The 10,177-nt window shown below is 47.3% G+C and overlaps 1 protein-coding gene across 1 annotated transcript; it reads left to right on the top strand.

Moving 5' to 3' along the window:
* Positions 1 to 5,945: 5,945 nt before the first annotated feature.
* On the top strand, positions 5,946 to 6,542 carry DIRAS1 (DIRAS family GTPase 1). The gene has a single exon (XM_054979409.1). It carries the CDS (start codon positions 5,946 to 5,948, stop codon positions 6,540 to 6,542), a length of 597 nt encoding a protein of 198 aa, XP_054835384.1.
* Positions 6,543 to 10,177: the final 3,635 nt, after the last annotated feature.

The raw sequence follows: 10,177 nt of genomic DNA, 5'->3' as shown, positions 1-10,177 counted from the left end.
ATCTAAGAACTAGCAACCAGGCCCGTTGTAAAAACGATGGGCTCTAGAAAACAGCCTCCAGAGGGCTGCGTCGCAGTGCCAGGCCTTCCCACCACTATGCCTTCCCGGGCCTCTGGAGGGCCGTGCCCCTTACTAGGCCTTCCTGCCGGTGCTCTGGGCCTTCCTGGGTCTCCAGAGGGCCGCGCTGGTGCTCCAGGCCTCCCTGCTGCCTCCATGGCCGTGGAGGCGGCAGGGAGGCCTGGCAGCAACAGAGAAGGCTGCCACACTGGTGTGGCCCTCTGGAGGCCTCTTTGGGACAGCCGTGCCATGGAGGCCTTGGCTGCTGCTTCTCCAGGCTTATCCTGGCGCAGGCACAGTGTTGTCAACAACTCACTATGCCTGTGCCAGTCTAAAAACTGAGTCATCAGCAACACGGTTTGCCTTTTATATCTTAGAACAGTTCCCAAAATAAGGAGCATACAGTCAATACCGGGAGTCTATGGAAATTGAAGGACTCATGGAAGATAACAGCAACACCTCCTCCCAAGCTATCTGCGCGGATTGGTGGAGCACTGTATAAGCTGGCAGAGTTAGTTGGGACAGACACACCTTGTCATTTTCTTCCAACCACATCTTAGTTATGCAAGTCTGATCAATTCCTTCTTTCTGCAGCATCCCGGCAAGAAGTCGTTTTGTGCCTCACTGATCTGGTTTTGCATAGTATTAGAGAAGAGGTGGGGGAAATAGGGGACCCTTCATTGTCAACTCCCAGGATGCTACGGAGATCAGATCCAAAATTATATTCGATCCAAAGGCCCCAAATGTTGGAAACGAGTGCAGTTGCAAAAGCGGGGGGGGGGGGGGACGGGGACGGGGACACTTCTCGCCATGTCCCTGCAATGCCACTGAAACTGCCTTGCTGGTGAGGCCGGGATGGCCATATGGCTGTGTTGAAGAGGCATCCAGAAATAGAACACGCTGATCCTATTATTGGGAAGTCCACCTGGGGCGGTGAAGCAGAGTCTGCGTTGTGCTCCATCAAGGCCGGCCAGCTGGAGGGGAGGGATCCTGAAAAGGGACACGCAGCCAGTCTGGATTTTGATGGAAATGGGGCTGTATCTCAGCGTCTTTGCTGGAGGGTCTGATGCGATCAACTCTTTAAGGTTTCCAGAAGGAGTAGCATCTTGAGGGGTGGGGGTTAGGGATACTTGAGTTCAGGGAAGCAGATTCAGTCGTGTTTCTGAGCAGGAAGATGATACGGTTTGGGGGAGAACAGATAGCAAGGCAACTGAGAGAGCAGCAAAGTAACAAGGACTGGATGTGGGTGCCCTTCATTTGAATAGGGTGCACCAGTGTGGTGTAGCGCTTAGAGTGTTGGACTAGGGTCTGGGAAACCGAGGTTTGAATCCTCACTCTGCCATGGGAGGTTGCTGGGTGACCTTGGGTCAGTTCCATACTCTCAGCCTAACCTACCTCACAGGATTGTTGTAATGATAAAATAGAGGAGAGAAGATCGATTTAAGTTATTTGGGGGGGGCCTTCGGGGGAGAAAGGCAGTGCATAACTTTAAGTAAGTAAATAAGGAGATATGGGAAATCTAGCAAAGTGAAGATTCCAGGTTTTACTCCCTGTGGGGAAATAATTTGGGATGTGGCATCCTGTGCATAGTTGTAGCTCAAAATTATGCTCTTTGAGAAGACTGTAGAAGGTGGGATTTAAAGAATAGCTATTGGGACCATCCAGGGTCAGAAGTCAAGACCTGAAAATAGAGGCTGAATGTTTGTTCTAGACTATAGAAGATTATTAGAGGGAGGTGGTGGGGAGAAGAAGGCTTTCTCCACAATATTGATGAAAATATAACAAAAAGGAATGATTTGTAATTGGAGGAGAGAAACTTTAGTTTAAATGTGTGTATGGGGGAGAGGGCAGTTCCAGACCCTTTAAGAGCAGCCCCTTGATGCAAATTCAGATCACTGCAAAAGAAACTGTGGGCTAACTTCCTACATTACAAAGTGACAGGTGTGAACCAGTTATTCCTTAAGCATGCTTTACAGTCATGTACCTGATTGAACGGGAAGGGAAGGTGGCATGGTATAGTCAGAAGCTAAGCAGGGTCAGCACTTGGATGGGAGACCACCAAGGAAGACTCTGCAGAGGAAGGCAATGGCAAATCCCCTCTGCTTCTAACTTGCCTTGAAAGTAAGTCACCTGATTGGGGAGGGGCAGGAAGGTGACTTTTTAAGAAATGTTTATGGGGAGAGGGCAGAATTTAGTGATGGAGCCTTGGCATCTCCAGCTAAAAGGGTCTCGGGTTACAGATGTTGGAGAGCTGTCATCCCTTCCAAAGACCTCGAAGAATTCCTGCCAGCCAGAGGAGGAATACTGTGTTAGATGGACCCATATTCTGACCCTATAAAAGGCAGCTCGGTATGATCATCAGGGACTGGAGAATCTCCTTCATAGGGACACTCAAAAAAAGCCCAGGTGGGCTCCAGAATGCCCTGCTTTTAGCTACCTAGCAATACTTATAGAGTTCCTTCCAGCTTTAAGGTTCTGCTTTTGAGATTTTGCTTCCCATAAGGGTGACCCTCATCACAAGCTTGGGTAGCTTTAAAAGGGACTAGACGAATGCATGGAGGAACAGGAGAGATCAAGTCAATGGCAGATAGCTGTGATGGCTGCATTGAGCCTCCCTCGTTCAGAGGACGTTTGGAGCAACATCAAATTGAATGCAACTGCAGAGTCACCCACTATTTCACAACTTTGCGTGGGCTGGGGAAGGGGGGGGAATCTGTTTGGGAAGGTGGAGGGCTAAGCTGGAAGAAGAGAAAAGTGAAAACACTTCTGGTATTATTTTACTGACAAGGAGTTTAGTACGAGGTATGTTTTTAACCAGGCCTTGAAAGTTTCCCAGGGCAAAAGAAGGTAAAGACAAATGCCAGTAGAGCGGTGAGTGGAAAAGTGAAAATTTATTGATGGAATAATAAAAAGCTTCTATACTTTTCACCATAGCTTCGCCAGGGGATCTGAAACATGATAGTAAAGGAACATAAAATCATATGAAAAAGCAGTCAAAATACAAGGTGTTAAAAACACATTAGAAGAAACCTGAATGAATGAGCACAAGGGAGAATGTTAAGTAAGTTGAAAAATCCCAGTGACTATAAATATTATCATATTGCAGACAACAAAACATACACACCCTAACAAAGCAATACAGAGCTTTGTTTACCGGTGTGCACAGCTAAAATCATTTATTTGTTTACTTCATTTGTACTCTGCCTTTGTCCCCGACGGGAACCCATCATTCTCTCCTCCTCCATTTTATCCTCACAACAACCCTGTGAGGTAGGTTAGGCTGGGAGTATGTGACTGGCCCAAGGTCAACCTGCAAACTTCCATGCCAGAGTGAGGATTTAAACGTATGTTTTCCAGATCTTAGTCTGATATTTTAGCCACTATACCACAAGCATAAATTATCACACGGGCCAACAAGAATGAAAAAATATATAAAATACAACTACAGATGGGAGATACTGATGGTTCTTTAAAATGGTGGGCAGGCAATTCATGCTAGCCACAGAAGGTGTTCAAATTAGGAGGTGGATTTTGACTCTGGTGTTAGCAAGTGTTTTCTTATGAGCCAAAGGTCATGCCACTCAGAGAGAAAATCCAGGTAGAGGTATGTCCATGACTTTAAAGGGAGACAGCCAGAAAGAGTAAAAGAAAGAAATTGCAGGTTGTGTGGGTAGGCGGAGGATAGGCCACTAGGATAATTAGTAGGCTAGTGTAATTGGCAGGCTGTCCCCCCCCCCCCAAAATGCTGGAGTGCAGCAAAATGCATGAGGCTGATTGGTAACACTCCCCTTTTAAAATACCAGCATCTGCAATAAGTCACCGTACCTCTGAAGGAAGATCTCAGAACAGGGAGCTGCAGTAGAAGTTAAACACGGAATTCATGTTCGTATTCTTCTGCAAGGGAGGCAGGGGAGGGACCATCCTCTTCCTTTTGATGTGCTAACACGGAATTCATGTTAGCACATCAAAAGGAAGAGGATGGTCCCTCCCCTGCCTCCCTTGCAGAAGAATACGAAGATGCTCTTCATGTTCTCTGATGTATAACAAGGAATGCCTCCCTTCGCCTTGATGCTGCATTGGTTGTGTGGACTGAATTGAGCTCCCTTTGGCTGGAAACCACTCCAGGGGAAGGGATCGAACTAGCTTGGGCACCCTGACAGTCAGCTGCTTTCTCAGTTGACCGGAGGGCTACTAAGAAAGGCAGGAGGCAGAGAGGGAAGCTGCAAGAGAGGCCAGAGGAGAAATGATGAGTACAGGCCATAAGCGGAGAGATGTGCAAGCAGTATTTCTAGTGTGGCCAGGCCACAAAGGACTGGTGGTGGGTTGCTTGCAAGAAAAAGGAGGTGGTATCGGGGCAGGGCTTGTCCAGCGTTCCTTGGCACAGTTTACAGGTTCTTCGTTCATTTCTTCAGTTCCAACTAAATCAAAGTTGCAAAGAGCAGGAGGGTTATTTCCTCTTCAGAGAGATTTCACACATGCCACTTTCACATCTGCATGTGTGTGAAAAGCAGAAATGCAGCTTGAATTGGGTTATCCAGGTGATTTGATGATGGGGGCGGGGCACAATCACACAGTGATTTCTGAATTGTTGTGAAGGGAGATGTGCTCTCCAAAGTATGCTTTCAATCCTTCTCCTGCCTATCTGCCCTTTTTTTTATTACCCCACAGACATTATGAAATTCTGCCCCCCCCCCCAATATACACACACACACACACAATGCAGCCACTCCTTCCTACGTGGAAGGAGACTGACCCTGATAAATGTAAAAGCCATAAGAGAGAGAGAGAACTGGTCTGCATCCTGTGGCAATGAGTTCCACCAGCCACTGCAGTCCCTTAGCTCTGCGAGAACCAGGTTTGAGCTGGTGCCCTCGTGTTCTTGAATGAATGATTCTAAAAATTATTCTCTTCTGCAATGCGGTTTTTTTTCTAGAAACTGAGCCTCTTCTTTTTGCACACAAATGATTAAGCACCTCTAGTGAACTTTCTTTCTTTACCCCGCCCCCTCCCAAACTGCTAAAGGATGACAAATGCAGCTCTTTTCTCATGCATTTCCTTGCCTCCCCAAGAGAGAAAAAACAGCTGATGAGCCACTCTGAAATCCTGCCAGCACCTCCCTTGATTAGTCAGTGTGGCTTTAGCAGGAAGATTTAAAGGCCTTCTGCCACTCACCTCCCCAGCTGCTCCCACTGCAGCTGGAGCAACAGAGCACTGGTCTCAGCAGAAGGATCTGTCCTGGGCCCCAGTGCAGAGCGGAAATGCAGCTGATGGTGGTGGAGGTGCGGAATCACTCCAATCTGTTCTGTTAGCCTTGTTTTTCCAATATGCGAAGAAAGAAATTTGGAGGAAGGAACTTTTGTTGCCATGAACAGAGGTCCCCTTTTTTCAGCTCTGTGTGTGTGTGTGTGTGTGTTTTACTTCTACAACATTGCCACGAAAGCCTAGGTTTTGGAATGGAATGCATATTCAGCATTAAGTGTGTCTCTGTGTATGCACCTTGAGAAGGTGTGTGTGTGGGGGGGGGGAGAGTGTAAATGTAGCCATGGGGGCTGTGATGATTAAAGTTTCTGGGAAACAGGTAACCTTCTGCCCCTGCAAAGTATATAGGCCAGAAATGCTGCTATGTCAAATAGATCTCTACTAGTATGCGAGGGCTGGACAGCAACCTCTAGTGATGACTTACATGTGTTGAATAAGCCACTGCAGATTAACCACCTTTCCAAAGAACGTCCAGGTTATACTGTGGACGTGGGGTTTTAAAAACTAAAATAAGTAAATTTCTATGGCAGCATCCATTCAGTTCCATGTCACCACCTCCTTCCTTTGCCTGACTACCTTTCTCTTTTTCTCCTTCTTCCCAGGTGTGATAACTGCCACTCTTGTTCAAGATGCCAGAACAAAGTAATGATTACCGTGTGGTGGTCTTCGGTGCTGGAGGTGTGGGGAAGAGCTCTCTGGTCTTGCGCTTTGTTAAGGGCACTTTCCGAGACACTTATATCCCGACGATCGAGGACACCTACAGGCAGGTCATCAGCTGCGACAAGAGCGTCTGTACCTTGCAGATCACGGACACCACCGGGAGCCACCAGTTCCCGGCTATGCAGCGCCTCTCCATCTCCAAAGGCCATGCCTTCATTCTGGTCTTCTCCATCACCAGCAAGCAATCCCTGGAGGAGCTAAAGCCCATCTACCAGCAGATTGTGCAGATCAAAGGCACTGTGGAGAGCATCCCTATTATGCTGGTGGGAAACAAGTGCGACGAGACGCAGCGTGAGGTGGAGACGAAAGAGGGCGAGGCAGTGGCCAAGGAGTGGAAGTGCGCCTTCATGGAGACGTCAGCCAAGATGAACTACAATGTCAAAGAGCTCTTCCAAGAGCTGCTCAACCTAGAGAAGAGAAGGAACATGAGCCTCAATATCGACGGCAAGAGGTCCAACAAGCAGAAGAGGACAGACAAAATCAAGGGGAAGTGCAGTCTTATGTGAAACACGCCCCTCTTCTACATTCTCCTCCTCCTCCTCCTCTTCATTGTTGGTGTCCACGCTCCAGACTCTCATTCACATTCCTCCTCTTCCTCTCTCCCTCTTTGCATCTAAACGCTGTGACGGCATTAGGGATGCTGAAACACCTCGAGCTCACTTGCCGATTCTTTCTCCTGTTTGCTCCTTCCGTCCAGTAAGGAGTGACGCAATATTGCATGGGAGAGGCACTCCTTCTTGCAGCTGGAGATGAAACTGTCTCTTTCCCCCAGCCCCTCCTTTGCTTTTTGCTCCTGAACTGTCCCGAGTGGAGGAGGATAAACTTTGGAGCCTGGCCATATTGGGGCAGGGGGGAGGTCTTCTCCACCTGAGGCAATGCTGCTCTGTGAAGGCGGTCTGCAGTCAGAGCAGAGGAGGATCCCGCTGTTCGAGAAACACATCTCCATGTTGCATGGTGGGTCCAAATAATAGATCAGCACTGCACAGCAGGGAGTATGGATCGGTCCACAGAGACACACTTGCTGCATTGTGTGTGTGGGGAAAAGGACTCTTCTCAAACTCCAAATCTTGCAAGGGGGCTCTTTCTGCCCCCTTCTCCCCTGATCTTTTGCCTATGGGCTGCACAAAATCAGAAATGCACAATTCCCAGGCGGGTTGGCTTCGTCCTCTCATCCCCACTCCGCTTTTTTCCCCTTTAATTTTTTTTTTTTGTCAAGAAGGATGTTTAACAAGCAACGTTTGGAGGTTCCTTCGGTTGTCGCAACCCTGTTGGGTAGACGGGGCTCTCTCAGGGAGTCTGCACAAGCTCAGAAGGACTCCTGAGCAATTAGTTAGTGAAAATGTCAAATGTCTAAGCCCTGGAGCTGTTCCCGTATTTGAACTCGAGGACTCATCTGGGCGAGGACTTCCAAGTGGCGTGGGCAGCGCTTACATCGGACAAGGGGGAAGGTGCAGGGCTGAAGAGGTTCAGTGGCTCCAACTCTGCCGAGAGAGAACTTTGCATTCACCTCTGAAAAATGAATATTCTCACCCGTTGCACAAGACACAGCGGGCAGGAGCAAAGCAGTAAAAAGGGGACAGAATTAAGAAGCCTAACTAAAGCAGGTCTTCAGGTGTTAAACCTTTCTTCCTCCCTCCCCCCTCTTTTTTTCCTTACCAATATGCCAAACTCTGAACATTTCCACTTAAGACTTCTTATTTTGCTTTTTCTAAAAAATACGTGTCTTATTTTTAAAGCAACTGAAAACAAAACAGCACATTTTTAGGGAGGAGGTAAGTATTCAGTTTATGTAGAAAGAAGAGGAAAGGGATGGAATCTGGGAAGGCAAGGTGAAACCAGCCAGCCTAGCGAAAGAACAAACGAGGCAGTGGCCTGACTGATTATTTTAAATTGTATCCCACGCTAGCCAGAGGGCTCGAGAGGTTATACACCTAAAAGTATACAATATTTAAAAGAGAGTGAAGTTCAGTAGCAAATCTTGTAGTGGACCGGACACCAATTTGGCTTTGCAGTTTTGCCAGGTCAACTCGTGCCAGTTGCAGAACAGAGTTGTAAAAGCACATAGTCCCCAGAGAATATCCAGAATTAAATACCTTTAATCATATTCTTTCAAGAAGCTCAGGACAGCATATATAGGATTAACCCTTACCACAACCCTGCAAGGTAGGGTAGGCAGAGAGAGTGATTTTTTACCCGAGTAAGCTTCAGGATTGAACATGGTTTCACAACTTAGGTCATCTCTGGTCTGGGACCCAACAGCCACTCCAGGATCTTAGGTAGGAAAGTCACGTTTACCCCCCTTCCCTTTGTGTACATCGCACTTACAGAGCTTTTCATGTGTGCTGAAATCCTCAAGGCAATTAGCCCCCCCCCCCATTTACTCTTAAAATGTTATGCAGAAGTTCATTAAAATGGAAGGAAGGAGGGGGTACAGCAGTGGGAGATGTCATAATGGGGTTTGTTTTTGTATAGAGAGAGAGGTAGAAATATTGGCCTGCCCATGCAAGCCCTCCAGATGGGACAAAATCAGTATCCGCCGCATGTCCGTTCCTAGCTTCACTCATTGGGCGTACATCTCAGCTGCAGGCAGAAACTCCAGAGCAACCTAATTTTATGCAACTCCTTGCCGACAGGATTTCACTTGGAACAGAACCTGGAGATTCTGGAATCTCTACTGTTCTGTTTAAAAAAAAAAAAAAAGAGCAAACTGCCCGGCACTCGTGACTGCAAAGATAAGTTTTGAAACTACTGCCGGCAGAGGGTTGGGTCCTGCAGATTTGTTCCAGTAGTGGTGGTGCTTTCCTCCAAAACAAGGAGTCTTCCTTGACACAAGAGGCTGTTGCCTCAAGGGAATGCCTCTCGCACTGGGAGAATGTGCCACTGTTAGCAAATAGATTTGTACATCTCCATCCAGCCTGGCCAAAGGTTCTTGAATTGGGGGCGGGGTGGGGGATGTGGGGTTGCTTCTCTGCTTTGATTTTCGTCTCTCTTATCTTTCCATTCTGTCTGTGCCATTTTTTCTTCCTGCCTTCCACTTGCCATATCACTTTTTTTTTTTTGCCTTAACTATTTGCAAACTCTTGGGTCTAAACACAAGAGTAATTCTATATAAAGCTGCTGGCATTTAAGCTTAGTCTGTGTAAAAAATCCGAAGGGAGGAAGAACCTATCCTGATTTGGTTTTGACTGCCTGGTTGATGATCTGCAAAAGGACAGAGGGGGAAAAACGGGCTGTTTTGGTGAAGATGCTCCTTTTTATAGGATTTTGAGTGAGGAAATGTGGAAAGGGGGGGGGTCAGTGGTGGTTTGAACAGAGGGGTGAGCTGTGGTTTGCTAAAGAAAACGTCTCAGTGGAGCTTCGTTTGCTGTTGCCTGACACCATTGAACTTCTCTTTTAAAGGAAAGAAGGAGGTATACATTTTAAAATGCAGTTTCTAGCACTGTGGATGTCTCAGCAGCCCCAGGGCCTGGGAGATGGGGAAACCCCTTTTAAGATGCCCCAGTTTTTCTCCCTTGCCAGCCAAAGCACAACAACTCAAGCTCCTCATAAAGTTGACTTTTAGCACAATTGCAGCTGCAGGGTGGTGGTGGAAAACGGATCCCAGACTCTACATCTGTGGACAGAAGCATTTGGAAACTCGAATGGGATGCTGGGCTGGGCCAGAGTGACTTTTGTACTTGGATGCAGACATGTTGTGGGAAAGAAGGGCGAGGTGGACAGGCAGAAGTACATCTGGATATTCTGAAATTGACTCCTATACATCAGAAACATTTAGGGTCTCCAGATGGAAGGCGGGATGACTGGCTGAACAACATTACTGAACTCAAAAGAGCATAATTACACTGCTTTGCCAACATCCCTGGCGCTGTTCTGCCACCCTCTGTTGGGTTTTTGTCTCCTTCTGGTTATCCTTTCCTGAACTCGAGCAACACTTTGGGTGTTTTCTGTCCTATCCAGTTTTAGCCCTCAGGATTACAGCTTTCCTTCCTCGGGGAGGGGTAGATAAAATTAAAATGCTGGTTAACTTTAGCTGTATTATTAAAAACACCAAGCAACCTCTCTCACAATGCCAAACAAAATTAAAATGCCGCATTCTTAGAGTCCAAGATGCTGGAAGATTCTTGATGAGCTCTCCAGTGGT

This window comes from Eublepharis macularius, chromosome 5 (assembly GCF_028583425.1).
Source record: "Eublepharis macularius isolate TG4126 chromosome 5, MPM_Emac_v1.0, whole genome shotgun sequence".
Classification (NCBI taxonomy): domain Eukaryota; kingdom Metazoa; phylum Chordata; class Lepidosauria; order Squamata; family Eublepharidae; genus Eublepharis; species Eublepharis macularius.
Note: the sequence above shows the minus strand (reverse complement) of the source record. Positions and strands in the feature narration are given on the sequence as shown.

Excerpts from the sequence above, each read along its gene's own strand:
- DIRAS1 (XM_054979409.1), top strand. The coding sequence starts at position 5,946 with ATGCCAGAACAAAGTAATGATTACCGTGTGGTGGTCTTCGGTGCTGGA.